This window comes from Balaenoptera acutorostrata, chromosome 3, assembly GCF_949987535.1.
Source record: "Balaenoptera acutorostrata chromosome 3, mBalAcu1.1, whole genome shotgun sequence".
Taxonomy (NCBI): domain Eukaryota; kingdom Metazoa; phylum Chordata; class Mammalia; order Artiodactyla; family Balaenopteridae; genus Balaenoptera; species Balaenoptera acutorostrata.
Genome location: NC_080066.1, coordinates 68,189,145 through 68,210,465, shown reverse-complemented (window position 1 = coordinate 68,210,465; position 21,321 = coordinate 68,189,145). Strand labels below are relative to the sequence as shown.

The following is a 21,321-nucleotide window of genomic DNA, read 5'->3' as shown; positions in this document are numbered from 1 at the left end:
TAAATATCCTCTGTGTTCTGCCTATTCATCCCTCCCCCTAATCCCTGGCAACCATTGATCTTTTTTACCTTCTCCGTAGTTTTGCCTTTTCCAGGATGTCATATAGTTGGAATCATATAGCTTGTAGGCTTTTCAGATTGTGTTCTGTCACTTAGTAATATGCATTTAAGGTTCTTCCATGTCTTTTCATGGCTTGATAGCTCATTTACATTTAGCTCTGTATAATATTCCATTGTCTGAGTGTATCCCAGTTTATTCATTTGCCTGTTGAACATTTTGGTTGCCTCCAAGTTTTGGCAATTAAGAATGAAGTTTATGTAAACATCCACGTGCAGGTGTTTGTGTGGACACAAGTTTTCAGTTCCTTTGGGTAAATACCAGGGAGCACAACTGCTGGATCATATGGTAAGAGTATGTTTAGTTCTATGGAAACTAACAAACTGTCTTCCAAAGTGGCTGTACCATTTTGCATTCCCACCAGCAGTGAATGAGAGTTTCTGTTTCTCCACATCCTCACCAACATTTGGTGTTGTCAGTGTTCTAGATTTTTACCATTCTAATAGGTGTGTGTAGTAGTCTCATTGTTGTGACCTATTATTTTTTAATTAAACTTCTTATTTTTTGATAAATATAAATAAATACACAGTTGTAAGAAATAATACAAAGAAATCTAGTTAATGTATTCCTTACTCATATCACTTATGGTAATATCTTTAAAAACTATAGTACAATATCACAACTAAGATACAAATATTGATACAAGATACAGAATATTTCCATCAACACAATGATCCCTCATATTGCCCATACAGTCACTTTATAGCCACACCCACTTTCGTCCTGCCTTCACCTTTCCCTAACCACTGATAACCACTATTCTGTTCTCCATTTTGATAATTTTGTCGTTTTAAGAATGTTATATAAATAGAATCAAACAGTACATAATCTTTTGGGATTGACTTTTTTCACTCAACTTAATTCTCCAGAGACTTATCAAGGTTGTTGCATGTATCATTAATTCCTTTTTATTGCTGAGTAGCACTCCACAGTTTGTTTAACCATTCACCTGTTTAAGAACCTCTTGTTCTTAAATAGGTCAAGCACCTCTCCAGTTTTTGGCTATTACAAACAAAGCTCCTATAAACATTCATTAGTAGGTTTTTGTTTGAACATAAGTTTTTATTTCTCTGGCATAAATGCCCAGGAATGAAACTGCTGTGTTGTATTCAGTTTTATCAGAAACTCCCCACTGTTTTCCAGAGTGGCTGTATCATTTCATATAGCCACCAGAAATATATGAGTTTCTCTGAAAGCTTGCAGGCATTTTGTGTTATCACTATTATTTAATGTTTATTTTAAAGTGTACAAATCAGTAGTTTTAGTATATTCATAAAGTCTTACAACCATCACGCTATCTAGTTCTGGAATTTCATTACCCCAGAAGGAAACCCTATGTCTCTCCCCTAACCTCTAGCAAGCACTAATCTGTGTCATGTCTCTATGGATTTTTCTATTCTGGATACTTGATATAATCATACAATATGTATTCTTTCATTTAACATAATGTTTTCAAAGTTCATCCATATTGAAGCATGTACCAGTATGTTATTACTGCTTATGGCTGAATAATATTCCATTATGTGGATATACCACATTTTGTTTATACATTCATCAGTTGATGGGCATTTGGGTTGTTTTCACTTTTTGGCTATTAGAAATAATGCTGTTATATATGTACATGTGGACATATGTTTTAAATTCTCTTGGGTGTATACCTAGGAGCAGAATTGTTGGGTCATATGGTAACTTTATGTATAACTTTTTGAGGGACTTCCAAACTGTTCTCCAAAGGAGTGAACCATTTTACTTTCCCACTAGCAATTTATGAGTTTTCAATTTTTCCATGTCTTTCCTAACAGTTGTCAAAGTCTGCTTTTTTTATTATAGCCATCCTTGTGAGAGTGAAATGGGTATATCATTGTGGTTTTGACTTGAATTTCTCTAATGTCTAATGATGTCAAGCACCTTTTCATGTGCCTATTTGCCATTTGTATATCATCTTTGAAGGAAAGTCTGTTTAGATCCTTTACAATTTTAAAATTAGGTTATTTGCCTTTTTATTATTGAGTTGTAAGAATTCTTTATATATTTTGGATACTAGTTCCTTATTAGATACATAATTTGAAAATATTTTCTTCCATTTTATCAGTTGTATTTTCACTTTTTAAATGGTATTGTTTGCAGCACAAAAGTTTTAAATTTTGATATAGTCAAATTTATATTTCCTTTTGCTACTTGTGCTTTGGTGTTATATCTAAGGAACAACTGCCAAATGCAAGGTCCCCCATTCAGTATGACTGGTGTCCTGTTACAAAAAGATAAGAATGCCATGTGAAAACAGAGACACAGAGAGAACACCATGTGATGACAGAGGCAGAGATTAGAATGCCAAGGATCAACAGGCACCACTGGAGGCAAGGAAGAAGAAAGGAAAGAGTCTACCCAGAGTGTCAGAGGGAGAATAGCCCTGCTAACACCTTGATTTTGGAATTGTAACCTCCAAAACCATGAGAGAATAAATTTCTGTTGTTTAAAACCATCCAATTTGTGATACTTTAATACGGCAGCCCTAGGAAACTAAAATAGCCAAGGTGTTTAATTTTTTTTTTTTTGGCTGTGCTGCAGGGCATGTGGGATCTTAGGTCCCCCGACCAGGGATTGAACCTGCACCCCCTGCAGTGGAAGTGTGGAATCTTAACCACTGGACCACCAGGGAAGCCCCTAATTTAAAAAAAATAATAAATTTATTTATTTATTTATTTATTTTTGGCCGCGTTGGGTCTTCGTTTCTGCGCACAGGCTTTCTCTAGTTGTGGCGAGCGGGGGCTGCTTTTCGTTGCAGTGCGCGGGCTTCTCATTGTGGTGGCTTATCTTGTTGCAGAGCATGGGCTCTAGGAGCGTGGGCTTCAGTAGTTGTGGCACGTGAGCTCAGTAGTCGTGACCCACGGGCTCTAGAGCACAGGCTCAGTAGTTGTGGCGCATGGGCTTAGTTGCTCTGCAGCATGTGGGATCTTCCTGGACCAGGGCTTGAACCTGTGTCCCCTGCATTGGCAGGCGGATTCTTAACCACTGCACCACCAGGGAAGCCCCCTAATTTTTTTTTAACATATTGCTTAATTCTATATGCTAATAATATTCATTAAGGATTTCTGCATCTATATTAATGAAAACTATTGGCCTGTAGTTTTCTTCTTTGTGTGTGTGTGTGTGTGTGTGTGTGTGTACTGTCCTTGTCTGCAAGTTTTGGTATCAGGGTAATATTAGCTTCATCAAATGAGTTGGGAGTGTTTCTCTCCTATTTTCTGGAAAAGATTACATAAATTGGTGTTAATTCTTTCAACATTTGGTAGAATTCTCTAGTGTACCCTTAGTTTTCCATTGTCTGAAAATATCTTCATTTCTCCTTCCTTTCTTTTTTTTTAAATTTATTTATTATTTTTATTTATTTATTTGTTTTTATGTTTGGCTGTGTTGGGTCTTCGTTGCTGTGCGCAGGCTCTCTCTCATTGCAGCGAGTGGGGGCTACTCTTCCCTGCAGTGTGTGGGCTTCTCATTGTCATGGCTTCCCCTGTTGTGGAGCACAGGCTATAGGCACATGGGCTCAGTAGTTGTGGGCTCCACAGCATATGGGATCTTCCTGGGCCTGGGATCAAACCCGTGTCCCCTACATTGGCAGGCGGATTCCTAACCACTGCGCCACCAGGGAAGCCTCCCCTTCATTTCTGAAGGATATTTTTGCTGGATATAGGCTTCTGGATTGATAGTTTTTTTTCTCTCATCACTTTAAAAATGTACTGCTTTTTTCCTGCCTCCATGGTTTTTGATGAGAAATCCACTGTCATTTGTTTTGTCTTTTCTTAGGGTAAGATGTCACTTCTTTCTCACTGCTTTCAAGGGTTTTTCTTTGACTTTAATTTTGAGAGGTTTGCCTATAATATGTCTTTGTGTGGATTATTTTGGATTTATCCTATTTGGAATTTGTTCAGATTCTTGAATCTATAGGTTTATGGGTTTTGCCAAATTTGAGAACTTTTCATTCATTATTTCTTTGAGTACTTTTTCAACTCTACCTTCTTCTCTCTTTCTAGGTCTCCAATGACAGGCATGCTAGATCTTCTATTATAGTACCATGGGTCCTGGGGCTCTCTTCATTTATTTTTTCAGTTTACTATCTCATTCAGATTTGGATAATTTCTATTACTCTGCCTTCAAGTTTACTTTTTCTTTCCTCTGTTCCCCACTCCCCACCCCACATTCTTCTGTTGAGACCATTCACAGAGCTTTTTGTTTCAGTTATTTTCCAGTTCTAAAATTTTCATTTGGTACTCCTTTATATCTTCTAATTCTTTGCTAAGACACTCTATTTCTTTGGGGAGATTTTATACTTTTTCATTTATATCAATCATGTTTATAATGTTCATTGAAGTATTTTTATGATGACTGCTTTAACATCTTTATAATATAATTCTAACATCTCTTTTATCTTGGTGTTGACATCAGTTGATTATCATTCCTGCTGGGTTAGTGGTGAAAGTTCTGACTCTCCACTAGGCCTCCTCTTACACCACTGTAGTGGTGAGCAAGAAGGATGACTTATTATTGCTGAATGGAGATGGAAGTCCAGGCTCTCCATGTGGTCTCCACTAACATGTAGTGGGGGATTCAGTACACCCAACAGGGATGAAAGTTCTGGCTTCTTACTCATCCTTCTCTGACACCATGCTGGTGAGGGCAGCATCCCTACTTGGCTTTTGCTGGTGGAGATGGTTGGATTGGAGGTCACAGTTTTTCTGTACTATTTGGCTGGAATAGAGTGGTTACTGGCTAAAAGTTTTCTGCATTGCTAGCCTGCCCCTTCCAGATCCTTTGGCTAAAGAGAGTGGCTTTTATGGGACTTTTATGTATGTGCCTTCTCCTATTTCTGGGTTGTCAGCTTCTTTAGCTCCAAGTCTGGGATATATGAGGCAAAGAAAGAAATCTGGAGAATGCACTACCATGTCATTTCTTGGGTTCAGAGGTCTTTAGCTAGTATACCTTTTTTTTGGTCCACCTTTTAGAGTCTACTTATGTCTGTTTTATATATGATGTCCAGGGATTTTAGTTGTGTTTAAGAGTTTGTACTTTATCCTAAAGACAATAAGAATATTTTAAAAGATTTTAAGCATTTTTAACAAATCATTCTATTTGGCTGCAGTGTAGATAAAGGATAGGAAGGAACAAGACTGGAAGTAGAGGCCAGTTAGGAGACTTCTAGGAATCTGGTGAAAGATGATGATGTCCTGGATTTGGATGGTAACAGAGGAAATAGAAATAAGTAGTTGAATTTGAGAGATATTTAGGAATTAGGAATCAGTAGAATTTGGTGATTGATGTACAAGACAAAGAAAGTAGTCAGGAATGATTTCTATGTTTCTGACTTGAGCCATTGGGTACATGTTAGTGTACTTTGTTTTTTTAATGGCATTTATCATAATTATAATTTTATAGTTATTTGTATAATTATTTGTTTAATGTTTGTCTCCCCTCACCAGACTAAGTCTAGGAGAGCAGGGGCCATGAGAGTTTTGTTCACTGCTGTAATCCTAGCACTTAGCACAATGCCTGGCCCATAATTATATGTTCAGTAAGTATTAACATATTACAGTATATTTAAGAAGAAGCATGTTTATGGGTGAGATGATTTTGGAAATGTTATTTTTGAATATATTAAATTTAAGATGCCTATGAGACATGTCCCAGTTAGATATATTGGTCTAGAGCTTAAGAAATAGCTGTAAATAAGTATTTGGGAGCTATCTGCATATAAATGAAAATTTAAGCCATTGAAGTGGGGGGATTCTCTATATAGTATATAAGGGAGAGAAGAAGGCCTAGAACTAAGGTTTAAGGAACTCTAATTTAAAGAGACAAATAAGGAAAAGGAGCTCCTAAAGCAACTGGGGGTAAGAATAGAGAAGTAGAAGGTATACTAGGAAAAGTATAGTTAAATAGAAGCCAAAGGAAAAATATTTAAAGAAAGAAGGAGGAGTTAACACTGTTGTAACTGAGAAATTGAGCAAGATAAAGACTGAAAATCACCTACTCAATTAGTGCAAAAATGGTTGTGGTAGAAGTGTTGATAAGGAAGGCATATTGGAAGAGTAAGTTGAGATAAGAAAATGGAAATAGAAAATGTAGACAATTCATGAAGTATTTAACTGACTAGAATGAGAGGAAAAGATGATATCTGGAGGGGAAAGTAAAACCCAGGGAAACTATTAGTTTGTTATTTTCAGATAGGTGAGACTAAATCATGTTTAGGAGCTGATGAGAAGGAGCCAGTAGAAAAGGAGAGGTTGAAGATAGTTAATGGAGCAAATGAGATCCAGAGCACTGGTAGAGGATTTTTACTTTAGATGAAAAGATTTAACATCTCCTTTATTGAAATAGGAGGGAAGGAGAAAGAATGGATTGAGACAAAGGTGGGCTTATAGGTTCGGTAGCAAAAAACTGAGGGAATTCCAGATTGTAGCTTCTATTTTTTTTTAGTGTAGCTTCTATTTTTTTTTTAGTGATGTAGAATACCTGTTGATATTGAGTGAGTTAGAAGGTTTAAAAGGAATAGCATATGTGAAGGGACTAGTACATACTAAGTGCTTAATAAATGATAGCTTTATGTTACTTGCAGCTTTAAAGAGGTTTTCTATGGTTATGAAGGGCCAGTGCCATATAGCGTGATTTGAAAACATTCAAAATATCTCCTTTATATTCTGGCAAAGTGCTTGAAACTCTATTTTGAGAAAATGTTTACATTGGATTAAGGCATTTTAAGATACTGTTTTATGTGTTCATATTTTGGTTAAATATATATATATTTTTTTTCTTTTTTTTTCCTTTTTTTGCCACACTACATGGCATGTGGGATCTTAGTTCCCGGACCAGGGATCGAACCTGTGCCCCCTGCAGTGGAAGCTTGGAGCTTGGAGTCTTAACCACTGGACCACCAGGGAAGTCCCAGTGTTAGCTCTTTTTGTTTGTTCATTTGAAAATTCTTTCTTTAGTCCTTGCTTTCCAAGGTGCATATGATAGTGTAAATTTTATTAAGAGTTTTGTAGTATGAGCTCTTATATTTAGGTCACTGATCCATTTTGAGTTAATTTTTGTATGTGGTGTGGGGTAGGAGTTGAACTTTATTCTTTTGCACGTGGATATCCAGTTGTCCCAGCACCATTTGTTGAAGAGACTATTTTTCCCCAATGAATGGTCTTGCACCAATGTTGAAAATCAACTGGCAATAGATAAATGAGTTTATTTCTGGGCTCTCAATTCTATTCCATTGATCTATATGTTTATTCCTATGCTATTATGACACTATTTTGGTTACTGTAGATTTGTAGTGAGTTTTGAAATGGGAAATGTGAGTCCCCCAACTTTGTTTTTCTTTTTTAAGATTGTTTTTGCTATTCAGGGAACCTTGTAATTCCATATGAATTTGAGAACTGGCTTTTCCATTCCTGAAGAAAAAAGGCTGTTTGAATTTTAAAAGGGATTGCATTGAATCTGTAGATATCTTTGGGTAGTATTTCTGTCTTAAAATAGCAAATTCCATCAACAAAGGATGATTTTTTTTTTATTTACGTCTTCTTTAATGCCTTTTAACAATGTTTTGTATTTTCTAGTGTAAAAGCCTTTCACCTCTTTGGATAAATTTGTTCCCAGGTACTTCATTCTTTTGAATGCTATTGTAAATGGATTTGTTTTCAACTTGTTCATTGCTGATGTATAGAAACACGACTGATTTTGTTGGTGTTGATCTTCTACTGTGCAACTTTTCTGAATTTATTTGTTAGTTATAGTAGCTCTTTTGTGGATTATTTGAGATTTCTATATATAGGATCATGTCGTCTGCAAATACAGATAGGTTGACTTCTTTTCCTTCTGGGTGCATTTAATTTCTTTTTCTTGCTTAATTACTCTGACTAGAACTTCCAGTAAATGTTGAATAGCAATGGTGATGATGATGATGATGAAGTGATCATCTTTATCTACTCCCTGATCTTAGGGGGAAAGCTTTCGGTGTTTCACCATTGAGTATGATGCTAGTTGTGGGGTTTTTATAAATGCCCTTTATCATGTTGAGAAAGTTCCAATCAATTCTAGTTTTTGAGTGTTTTTATCATGAAAGGGTGTTTGAATTTTGTCAAATGCTTTTTCTGCATCAGTTGAGATGATAATATGGTTTTTTCATTTATTTTATTAATGTGGTGTATCACACTGATTGATTTTTTTATGTTGATCCACACTTGCATTCTTGGGATATATCCAACTTGGACATGGTGTCTAATCTTTTTAATATGATGCTGGATTCTGTTTGCTAGTATTTTGTTAAGGATTTTTGCACCTACATTCATAAAGGATATTGAGCCATGATTTCTTTTCTTGTAATGTGTTTATCTGACCTCATAGAATGAATTAGGAGGTATTCCCTCCTTTTTTTTGGAAGAGTTGTGAAGGATTGTCATTAATTTTTCTTTAAATCTTTGGTAGATTCACTCGTGAAGCCATCTGGTCCTGAACTTTTCTTTCCTGGGAGGTTTTTGATTACTGATTAAATCTGTATTGGTTATAGGTCTGTCAAGATTTTCTATTTCTTCGAGTCTGTTTTTGGTACCTGTGTTTCTAGGAACTTGTCCATTTCATCTAGGTCTAATTTGTTGGCATACAATGGTTCATAGTATTCTCTTATAATTATTTTTATTTCTGTAAAGTAGGTAGTAATGTCCTCATTTTCATTTCTGATTTTAGTTATTTGAATCTTCTCATTCTCTTTCTGTGTCATTCTAGCTAAAGGTTTGTCAATTTTGTTGATTTTTTCAAAGGACTAACTTTATTTTCATTGATTCTATTTTCCTATTCTCTAAGTCTGTTATCTTCACTCTAATATTTATTATTTCCTTCCTCCTTTTAGCTTTATGTTGACTGTGTTCTCCTTTTTCTAGTTCTTTAAGGTGTAATTTTTTTTTTAAGAGCTCAGCTTTTTATTGAACATGTTACTAAAGAGGTTTAGTCAAAAAGACCAAAGCCCATGTCATCATCAGACTCTTCAGATTATTCTTTCTTTTCTTCCACTTACTTCTCCTCAGCTGGGGCAGCAGTGGTGGAGGGGGCAGGAACTCGTGCTAGTGCAGCACCAGCTGCTGGGGCAGGTCCACCCGCCCCCACATTGCAGATGAGGCTCCCGATGTTGACATTGACCAAAGCCTTTGCAAACAAGCCTGGCCAGAAAGGTTCAACATTTACACCAGCTGCTTTAATGAGGGCATTGATCTTATCCTCTGTGACCGTCACCTCATAGTCATGCAGGATGAGGGCTGAGTAGATGCAGGCGAGCTCTGAGACGGAGGCCATGGTGCGGGCCAGTGCTAGGAAGGGGCTGCCAGGCGCAGTGCTAGTCTCCGGATGAAGTGAGGGCCTCACCCCAATGCAGCCTTAGCTTCCTTGGAAGGACCAAGCACCTTATCGGCAGCTGAGGAAAGGGCTAAGGTGTAATGTTAAATAATTATTATTATTTTTTATTTTTTGGCCGCATCACGTGGCATGTGGGATCCTAGTTCCCCAACCAGGGGTGGAACCCATGTCCCCTGCATTGGAAGCATGGGCACCAGGGAAGTCCCTAAATTATTTATTTAAGATGTTTCTTCTTTTTTTTTTATTAATTAATTAATTTTTATTTTTGGCTGCGTTGGGTCTTTGTTGCTGCACACGGGCTTTGTCTAGTTGTGGCGAGCAGGAGCTACTCTTTGTTGCAGTGCGCAGGCTTCTCATTGCAGTAGCTTCTCTTTGTTGCGGAGCATGGGCTCTAGGTGTGCGGGCTTCAGTAGTTGTGGCACATGGACTCAGTAGTTGTGGCTCGCAGGATTTAGAGCACAGACTCAGTAGCCATGGTGCATGGGTCAGTTGCTCCACAGCATGTGGGATCCGTCTGGACCAGGGCTCAAACCCATGTTCCCTGCACTGGCAGGTGGACCCTCAACCACTGCGCCACCAGGGAAGTCCTCTTCTTTTTAATGTAGGCATTTACTGCTATAAATTTCCCTCTCAGCACTGCTTTCATGGCATCCAAGACATTTTGGTATATTGTATGTTCATTTTCATTTGTCTCTAAGTATTTAATTTCCCTTGTAATTTCTTCTTTGATCCATTGGTTGTTTGAAAGTGCATAGTATAATTTCCCCATATTGGTGAAGTTTCCAGTTTTACTTCTGTTATTGATTTCTTGTTCTTTTCTATTGTGTTTGGAGATAATATTTTGAATGATTTCAATCTTTTAAAATTTACTGAGACTTTTTTTTTGTGGACTGATATATTGTCTAGTTTGGTGAGTGTTCTATGTGCACTTGAGAAGAACAGGTATTTTGCTGTTGTTGGGTGGAATACCCTATATATGTCTGTTAGGTCTAGTTTGATTATAGTGTTGTTCAATTTTCTTTCTGTTCTATTTCCGTATTAATCTTCTATTTAGATGCTGAATACATTATTGAAAGTGGGATATTGAAGTCTCTATTATTATTCCTTCTATTCCTTCAACATTTTCACCATATATTTGGGAGCTCTGGTATTTGGTATGTGTATATTTATAATTGTTATATCTTCTTGACGAATTGACCCTTTTGTGAATATATGTTCTGCTTTTTCTCTTGTAACAGGTTTTCAATTAAAGTCTATTTTATCTTATAGCAGATAGCCGCCCACATCTCTTTTGGTTACTCTTTGCATGGAATATCTTTTTATATTTTTTTACTTTCAACATATGTATGCCTTTAGATCTAAAGTGAATCTTTTTTGACAGCATATAATTGGATCCTGTTTGTTTGTTTTCACTCATTCTACCAATCTCTGCCTTTTGGTTGGAGAATATAATCCACTTACATTTAAAGCAATTACTGATAAGGAAGGACTTACTTCTGCTATTTTGCTATTTTCTGTATGTCTAATATCTTTTTGTCTCTCATTCCCTCTACTACTCTTTTCTTTTGTGTTTAGTTGATTTTTGTAGTGAACTTTTTTGATTCACTTCTAATTTCCCTTTGTGTATAATTTTTAGATATTTTCTTAGTAGTTATAAAAGGGATTACATATAACATATTAAATTTATAATGATCTAGTTTGAATTGATACCAACTTCAACAGCATACAAAAACTCTGCTCTTATAGAGCTCTGTCTTCACCCCTTTATGTTAATGTTGTTACAAATCACATCTTTATACACTGTGTGCTCAATAATAGATTTATAGTTTTTAAAATGCATTTTCTTTTAATCATGTAGGAAATAAAAAGTGGAGTTAGAAATTAAAACTACAGTAATGCTGGCTTTCATGTTTACCCATGTAGTTACTTATACTGGAGACCTATATTTCTTCATACAGCTTTGTGTTACCACCAACTGTCCTTTTATTTCAACTTGAAAGACTCCCTTTAGCATTTCTTGTTGGTCACATCTACTGATAAGGAACTCCCTCAGCTTTTATCTGTGAATGCCTTAATTTCTCCCTCATTTTTGAAGGATAATTTTGCCACATGTAGAATTCTCGATTGACAGCTCTTTTTCTTTCAGCACTTAATTATGTCATCCCACTGCCTTTGGCTCCATGGTTTCTTACAAGAAATAGGCTGCTAATCTTATTCAGGATCCGTTGTACATAATAAGTCACTTCTCTCTTGCTGCTTTTAAGATTCTCTCTTTGTCTTTCAACAGTTTGATTATGTCTTAGTGTCTTAATCTGTTGGGCTGCTATAGTAGAATGCCATAGATTACATGGCTTAAAAACAACAGAAATTTATTTCTCACAGTTCTGGAGGCTGGGAAGTCCAAGATCACAGTGCTGGCAGATTCACTCTCTGGTGAGAGTCTGCTTCTGGTTCATAGACAACCATCTTCTCACTGTGTCCTCACATGGCAGAAGAGGCAAGGGAGTTCTCAGAGTTCTCTTTTATAAGGGCATTAATCCCATTCATGAGGGAAAAGCTCTCATGACCTAATCACCTACCATAGGCCCCACCTCCTAATACCATCACATTGGGGGTTAGGATTTCAACATGTGAATTTGGAGAAGGTGGGGACACAAACATTCAATCTATAGCACTTAGTATGGATCTCTTTGAGTTTATCATACCTGGAGGTCATTGAGCTTCTTGGATATGAAGATCCATGTCTTTAATAAAATTTGGCGAGTATTCAGCCATTATTTCTTCAAATATTCTTTCTACTTCTTTCTTTTTCTCACATCCTACTAGGACTCCCAAAATGTGTGTGTTGGTACATTTGATGGTGTCCCATGGGTCCATTAGGCTTTGTTCACTTTCCTTTATACTTTTTATTTCTGTTCTTCAGACTTTCATAATTTTAATCATCTTATCTTCAGGTTCATTGATTCTTCTGCCTGTTCAGATCTGTTGAACCCCTCTAGTGAATTTCTCATTTAAGTATCGTACCTTTCAGCTCCAGGATTTCTATTTGGTTCCTTTTCATAATTTGTATCTCTTTATTGGTATTCTCATTTTGTTCTTTATTTTCCTACTTTCTTTTAGTTCTTTGACCATGGTTTCCTTTAGCTCTCTGATCGTATTAAAGATAATTGATATAAAGTCTATGTCTTTTTGTCCAATGCCTGGATTTACTGCTTCTTTGTATGTCTTGTGACTTTTGTTGAAAACTGAACATTTGAATATTACAACGTGGAAACTTTGGAAATTAAATCTCCTCTTCCCCAGGATTTGCCATTTTGGATTGTCACTTTGAAGCTTCAGTCACCTATGGTTTAGTGACTTTTCCAAATTATTTTTTCAAAGATTATATTCCTTGCCATGTTTTGTTGTTGAAGTCTACATTCCTTTAGCTTATGGTTAGCTAGTGTTTTGACAGAGATTTCCTTGAATGTTAGGAGCTAAAAACAAACAAACAAACAAGCAAACCACCTCTCCTAGTCTTCACAGATTAACTCTGTGCTGGGGCAAGCTGTTTAGCCTTAGCCTTCGCTTCTTGCTTGTACCAAGTCTAGAGATTAGCCAGAAGTGGAGGCTTAGTATCTTCTCAGGTCTTTTCTGAGTATTTGTGTGATTTTCTAAATTCCCCAACATACTTAGAAACTTCCCTTCTTTGGCCAGCTTGCCACTATCATCTTGGATCCTCCACATCTACTCCACAACTCCTTTGTTTTTAGCTGCCTACTTCAACCCAAAATTCCAGCACCTTCCAGTTCTCCAACCCAATTCTACATCAAGCTCTGAGTCCTTCACAGGTCAAAATGCATAAAGAGACCCTGATAAATATTTGTCAGTCTCCTCAGAGTCTGTGTTTAGCAGCACAAAGAACTGGCAGTAGCTTTGGCTCTGTAGATTTTGGGGGGTTTTTGGTTTTTAATATAATTCTTTTAGGCAGAGTACCTCTCCCACTATGGAAAGAGAATTTTCCTTCTCTGTGGAGCATGTTCCATGAGTCATGGGAAGGGCCTGGTCTCCCATTTGCATCACTAACTGTAGCAGGGGTGAGCGACTTTACCATTTCAACATCGGCTGGAAAACTAATACTAATTTACTAATTAGTAAATACTAATACTAATACTAAAACTAATACTAAATTAGCCCACTCAGGAGCAAAGGCAGAGTTTACTGCCAAATACCTCGGCTGCTCTAGACATCTCTGTGTTCTTGCTTTGAAGGAATGACTAGGAGTCTGGAGGCAGGCTTCTGGATTTGTCTCTACTAGAGTGGGTTGGAGTTCCTTACATCCTTATTCAGCTCTGCAGGAGGGAGCTGAGCAGGCAACTAACCCCAGGTGGCCAGTTCCATTGACTGGGCTTCCTCAATCCTGGGTACTTTGTCCCTATGCAGGTGGCAGGAGATGGGGATAGGGCCAAACTTCTTACAAACTTCCCAGCGGTCACTGACATTTCTTGAAGGAGGCAGGGGTTGTCAGATGAGTTTTCTGGTCTGGGTCACCAAGATGGGGTCTGGAGTATGTGTCAACCAGTAGCCTTTGGGCTTCACTTTCAGTCACAAAACAGCCTCCCCTGCCCAGGTTTCATAGATCTGTGCCCGTGTGGTGTTGAAAATCAACGTGGCCTTCAGAAAGCCTAAAATATTACAACTTGTGTACACAGGAGGATGCCCTAACCCACCAGCACACAAGAGCATTTTTAAAAAACATTAAACTGTTTTAAACTGTGAAATTTCCTAGACTCTTAGTGTGTTAAAATTGGAGATCTACGAGCTAGGCTGACCCCAGCCCCTCACTTTACAGATGATGAGACAGAGGTCACGAGAGGGGAGGCCTTGCTCAGGGTCACCCTGCAAGCCAGTGGCACGACCAGGACTGCCCCAAGTCCACCCACTGCCCTCACCACCAGTTTGGGGATGAAGGTCAACACATTCTCCTTTTCTTATTCTTGCTTCTCCTCAGAGCTCATATTTAGAATTCTGTGCCCATGTTCCTTCTTATCTAGTCCTACTACCACTGCCTTAGTTAAAGCCTCTTGTCCTCTTGCCAGGATGGTGATGATGGTAATAATAACATTAATGATAGCAGCAGTTGACACTGATTGAACCCTTACTGCTCACCAGGCCCTGTTCTAAACTTTACGAGTATGAACACTTTAAAATCTAACAGCCCTTTGAGGGAGATACTAGTATCACTGTCATCTTAGAGATGAAGAAACTGAGGCACAGAAAAGCACAAGGTCATAGAGCTGGTAAGTGGTGGAGCCAGATTAGAATTTGGGCAGTTCGACTCTGGAGTTCATGCTCTCAACCATATTATTAAACTGCCTTTAGGGGATATTAACATAATGGGTAATAATTACTACCCATTTTACAGACCAAGAAACTGTCTTGGTGAGATTAAGCAAGGTCACAAGGCTAGTAAGGAGCAGAGTTGGTTCTCAGACCAAAGCGCTGGCTCTTAAACACCAGTTATACCTCTTCTTGTCATCATGACCACCCTGCCCCCATCAAACTGACAAAATCTAAACCTCCAACAGGAAGGCCAAGAAACAGTATTTTTAACAAACAAATTTAAGAACAACTGGTGTCAGGAGTTTGGGATTGACATGTACACATCGCTGTATTTAATATGGATAACCAACAAGGACCTACTGTATAGCACAGGGAACTCTGCTCAATATTATGTAACAACCTAAATGGGAAAAGAATTTGAAAAAGAATAGATACGTATATATGTATAACTGAATCACTTTGCTGTATACCTGAAACTATCACAACGTTGTTAATCAACTATACTCCAATATAAAATAAAAAGTTAAAAAAAAAAAAAGAACCCCTGGTATCAATGGTATCAAGATTAAGGGACTTTGGAATCAAACAGTACAGAGTGTGGGATCCTGGGCCTATCACTTTAACCCCTTTAAGCTTCATTTCTCTCTTTTCTAAAACAGGAATATTAGTTCTTTTAAACCATAGCTAGTATTTGTCACCTGCTCACTGTTGCCCAGGCCCAGCGCCTCACATGCAGTTTCAACTGAACACAGTGCTGTCCCACCAGGTTGTGGTGGCAGTTAAATGAGATAACACCAAGTGTTGACCCGGCATGGGCTCACGCTCAGCAGTTAATAGCTATAATCTTAGCCACGATGATTGCTCTTCGTCCATTTTGTGTCTTCTCCCCTCTGGTTAGGAAGATCCTCACAGTTACGATGTGTGTCTTACTCATTTCTGTGTCTGACCAGGGTCTGGCTCGTAGCCGGTGTCCAGTCAATCTGTAGAAATCTGTTGACACAAAGGCCGAGAGCATGTCCTCTGCTTGCTTCCAAGCCCTTAATGATTTTTTGGCTGAAATGAGCCTCTTGCTTTTCATTTTGTTCCAACTGTTCCCAGTTCTTCCATGAACCTGAGCTATATATGCTTCAGTGATTGTGTTTTTGCTTTAGGGATCAGGGACAGCGTAGGGTGGAATTTTGAAGATTTTGCAGACGAGGATGGAAAACCCAGGCAGCTTGGACCAGCCACCGTCACAGTGTAATGGAAGATGTGAGCTGACACACTGGTGGCCAAGGTGGGCGGTGATCTCTCCAGACTTTTCCGTCTGCATTTGAAGTCTCATGAGGCTCATCACTGCGGCTATGGGAGTGTTTCTCTTGATGTCACCCATAAAGTGGGGTGACCACTGCCTTCCTACATCACAGGGTCACCGTGAAGATCAAATCAAATGACCACATGCTTGTGGAGGCTTTTGCTAACTGTAAAGCTCTGTACTGGGGCTAGGCCTTGGTCAGGTGGGTGTTTGGTTCTCAGTGAGTTGCCCCTCCCCTCGGTGGAGACGTCCCTCTCCCAGGACCCAGGGCCTTACCTTCTCATTGTTCTCTCCTCCTACGCCTCTGTTCATTCAGCTCAAGCCAGGCTGGGCTTTCCTGACTTGCTTCTGGATTCTTTCAGACCCACCTTCCTTATCTTTGCCCCCTTGCTTTCAAATTCTTAGCTGACATTTTAATTTTTCTACAGAAACCAGAGTCTTTGCAGCATTTCCATCTTACTTTAGTAGTGCACTGTGTCTGCTGGTAAGTCTTATTTGGCAGTCCTGGCTCATGGACCACTGCCTGAGCATGCAGCTGTCTGATAAGCTCTTAGCCATGTGGGGGAGGTCGTCTGTTCCTGTCTTCATCACACACATGCAAGCCTCCTGTCTCCCGGAGCATCCTGTCACGTTGCTTGTCCCAAGCCAAGATCTCGCCTTTCAACAGAACCTCATTCAATCTGTTTCCTTACTGACCTCATGTCATTTCATCAGCATGATCTTCTGGTCCCTTGGTGGCCCTCTGAGTCACTCCAGCTGATGGGATCTAACCCAGAGTTCTGAGAAATTGAACCTGCTGCTGGTGCCAAGAGCTAACAGGCAGGGAGCTGTGAGTGGGACTTGTGCCTGGGACACCTCGGTATAGACACAGCAGGTCCCAAAGGAGGATCTGTTCCCTGCCAGTTGCCCTCAGAAGTCCTGGGCAAAGGCTTGAAGGGCAAGGATCACTAGTGTCCAAGTAGGGGGACCAACTGTCCCAGCTAGCCTGGGTCCAGGAGTTTTGCAGGGCACAGGCCGTTCAGTGCTAAACAGAGAAAGTCCTGGTCTCCCCGTGTCTGGGACAGTTCAGCCTCAAGAGGACAAAAGGGGGTCCTTTCACTTCCGATTTGGATTTGAGGCCCCTCCATTGATTTTTCTCAACTGATGAGGGTGTGAGCAGTGGTTTTGCCTGAGCCTGAAAACTCTGTCCCTGTCCAGGTGAATGATGACAAGAGGCAGGCCCAGGCAAGCCCTTGCTGGCCCTCAGCAACCTGCCTGATGGGTGGGGAAGTGAGACTCATACATGGGGAGAATGGAGAAAGAGCATTTCTGTTTTAGCTAAGGTGGCAAGGCTCCATCAAGACAAGAGAAACCCCAGGAAATAATGATACAGCCCATTATCAGGTAAGTTTGCTGTTGACCAACGATGCCCATATATGGGGTCCTGCAGAATGTACAAATCAGACCTTTTCTTCAGGTGAACACGGTGGGGGAAGGATTTGGAAATGCGTCCTCGATTTACTGCATCTGCTTCCGAGGCCCCTTGCTCACCCGCCACCACTCAATGCATACACGCATATGCACGCACACGCGGCCAGCCTCTCCTCCCCTCCTGCACATCCCCACAGGTCCTTGACCCTTGCTGGTCCTGTGTCCAGACCATGACCGCCACTGGGCTTCCAGATCCACAAAGGGAGCTGAGTCTCTTGGGCGATGACTTTCAGCCCTAACAGCCTCGCTGGCCTCACAGATGTCCTCATGTAGCCCTTTGGTGGCTGAGGGATTGCTGTATCTATCCCCCTGCCCTAATCATTCCAGGAGCAAGTACCAGATAGCTAGGGACAGCCCCTGTGCCCCAGAGCCCGCTAGAATTATTCAAACTGGCCAGTCCTAAGCCTGCTTACCCTGCCTCACCCATCCTTCCCATGGAAACTGCAATAAAGGCTCTTGCCCAGTTTCCTCTGCTGGCTCTGTCCTGACTGGCCCTGGTGTTACCCCATGTGGCCCTGCAAGGCCTGGGGTGCCTCCTGTTTCTAGGGATCTGTGAGTATAACACTCTTCTTCCTTTGTGACAGTTGTTTCTATGTCTGCATGTCTTACCCTACCTGACAAAACAAATATCAGGTAGCTTTATCATAGTCAGGCACACACCTGAGCACTCACTGTACATGGATCATCTCATTAAATCTCAGCACAGTCTGTGAGGTGGGTGCTATTATATTTTGCAGATGAGGAAACGGAGACCTGAGTACATGCAATTAAAATAACAGAGCCAAGATTAAGAATTCAGGCATGCCAATCTGAAAGGCTGCACTCCCAACCTCCACTCTGATTTGCCTCAATTATTATTGAGTAGTTGCCTTATTATTATTATTACATTAGCAGGCAGGGGCAGGGCAGTCTGGTGTCCCCATAAGCTCCCATGTGAGGGCAGAGGTCATGTGGGAGAGCTGAGCCATGTCTCTGGTCCTGGTCCTAAGCAGCCCCACTTGAGAGCTATAAAGGGCCCACGGAGGAGCTGGACCCTAGGTGGGAGGCAACTTTCTGGAGCAACCTGTCTTGATGGATTTGAAGGGCCCTGGGGCAGCCCCTGCCTAGAACTCTCTGTCCAGTGATCTGTTTACAATCACCCTCTACCCCCACCAACTGTCAGTCAAGGTTTTAGGTTATGAGCAACAGACACCAGCTCTGGGTAACTTAAGCAACACTGATTAGAAGACTACTGGTACAGTAACAGAATTGATAGAGAACTTAGAAAGCCGGCGTAAGAATCATTACACACCAAGAGGAAACTGGTGGCTAGGAACACAGCAAATTCACCTTCAGGAACAGTGTGATCAGGATGCAACCTGGCACCCCGTCCCTGGACTCTCACTGTTGTTACTCTCACGCTGCTGTGTCTTTCTGACACTGACTCAAGATTCAAAGCCAGTGGGCACTTTTGGGGGTGGTGGATATGTTCACTGTCTTCACTGTGGTGACGGTTTCATGGATCTCTACATATGTCAAAGCATATCAAATTGCACATTTGAAATATTTGTAGTTCATTATATGTATTCTTTCCTTAATAGCACTATTTAAATAATATAGTCTGGAGAGAGCCCTGGTGCCTAAAGCTGGGAGGCAGCAGGGAGGGGAGTGGAAGATGAAACAGAGAGTGGGGGGCAGAGGTCAACAGGCCAGATTCATGTAGAGGCCAGACTGGCCAAGAGAGGCAAACCGAGGCTCCTCTCCCCAGCTCTTCTGGAGGGTCCTAGACCTCTTGCTGGGTCGTGGTTTGTCAATAGCAAGTTAAACTTGTAGCTGATGTTAGCTTTGATGGAGAAACTACTTCTTCTTCCTCTTTAGGCCTAGCTTTCTGCTCCTGTAACCATCTTTTACTCACTGAGCCTCAGTATGGGAGGAGCAAACTCCCTTCCTTTAGGAGTGGCATTGAGAAAAGTCTCAATGTCTAGAACTGTTGAGGGATAGCATTGCTCAAATGGGTTGCCCTGAAGCAGATAGTGAGGCATGAATTTGTAGCAAGTCATTTATTTAGCTCTTAGGGGACATAGGTAAGGGGATGGGGAAGCAGGACAAAGCCTGGGGCCCCTCAGACAAAGGCCTATGAGGGCAGCTTCTGCCAATCCCTCAGGGAAGTCTGGAGTGGGAAGAACACCTCAGATGTCCCAAGCTGAGCTGGGCTCGCATACTGTGGCCCACCACCCCACCCGCTGGGAGAGGAGGAGGATGCCTACTTCCAAGCATGCCCTGCATTCTTCACTCCAGCAGCCGAGGGCAGCTCCCCCAGAAGAGGTGGGAGTGCTGCTGTGGGAGGTGGACAGGGGCCCAGAAATGATGAAAGGTGCTCTGGATGCAGCACCAACCCTGTCCATGACAAGCCAGTGTCTCCTTCAAATCCCAGCAAGTCCAGGGCTTGGTCGACAGAGGTAATGGAAAGGCAGCCTCTTTGGAGGAAGGTGAGCCTTGGCGCCCAGAGACCCCAGACTTAATGATCACACGATTCTTTTACTTGGCTGTGTGCTTTAAGCCTATAGGGCAAACCAGGCTTAGTTACACACATCTGACACATTCTTCCACTGCTCACGTCAGAGGTATGCAGAAAGATCAGTTTTCAAAAAGTACTACACCTTCGATTTTAGTCTGACTACTAATTTTGTCACACTACTATTATATTCTGCTGGAGACATGTGGGGTATCTGCCTATGGGGCCGGTGGGGTGGGAGGGAGAGCAGGGAGAGTGTGAGGGGTCAGTGCTCAGAGTCAGCTGACTGGTTTCACAGGCAGGACCACGTGCCGCTGCACAGAACAGAACGTGGGGACTGGAAGTGTGAAGACTGTTTAGTCCACAGGCCTTATTGTACAGATGGGGAAACTGAGGTCCAGAAAGGAGAGACTCTCCACTCCTTTAACTTATATTTACCCAGCACCTCTCTGTGCCAGGGCTTGCACCAGAGCCTGGGAACAGAATGCCAGGATGCCACAGACTCCGACCTTTTAGCTTTTCACCTTGAAATAATTATAGATTCACAAGAAGTTGTAAATATGGTACAGAAAGGTCCCAAGTGCCCTTCACACAATTTTCCCCAGTGGCAACATCTGGAATAAAATTACAGTATAATATTAAAACCAGGAAACTGACATTGGTACAAGCACACAGTGTTTACATGTACTAATTAATGTGTGTACAGGGGTGTGTGTGTCTGTGTGTGTGTGTGTAGTTCTAGGTACTGCTATCACAGGTATAGATTTGTGTGCCCATCATACAATCGAGACATGGAGCTTTTCTGTCACTGCAAAGGAGCTCCCTCTGTGTTCCCTTCATAGTTGTCCACATCCGCCCCCCCCCCCATTCCTCGGCCACTGCTAAACTACTTTCCATCTCAGACCTTGCTTTTAGGGGGCTCACCTTTTAGGAGGGAGAGAGATGCAGATACAAATCTTGGCAATACGAGGAATAGTAAATGCCTATATATGTATAGGAATGAAATAATACCATGACATTTGGGTGCAGTTAATGTCACACTCCTGAGGGTGTCTAAGTCAGATTGAATCCATTGAAAGGGGACCAGAAATGGGGTAGTTTCAGCCATTAAAAAGAATGAGGTCGCACTGAGTTAGCCGACGTAGAACAATCTTCAAAGCAGACGACGGAAGGCAAAGGACAGAACGGTACATTCTGGCTTGTGTGTGTGTGTGTGTGTGTGTGTGGCAGCTCT

The 21,321-nt window shown here is 40.8% G+C and overlaps 2 protein-coding genes across 2 annotated transcripts in view; one reads left to right on the top strand and one right to left on the bottom strand.

The window, feature by feature from the left end:
• The window catches only part of NOX5 (NADPH oxidase 5), an 89,789-nt gene that overhangs the window by 29,544 nt on the left and 38,924 nt on the right, over nt 1-21,321 (top strand). The window lies entirely within an intron of this gene.
• Nucleotides 9,077-9,447, bottom strand: LOC103008735 (60S acidic ribosomal protein P1-like). Its single transcript, XM_057544314.1, has one exon. The coding sequence runs from the start codon at nt 9,445-9,447 to the stop codon at nt 9,169-9,171; it is 279 nt and encodes a 92-aa protein (XP_057400297.1). The 3' UTR covers nt 9,077-9,168.

What these genes read in the sequence shown, in the direction of transcription:
- LOC103008735 (XM_057544314.1), bottom strand. Translation starts at nt 9,447, where the DNA reads ATGGCCTCCGTCTCAGAGCTCGCCTGCATCTACTCAGCCCTCATCCTG.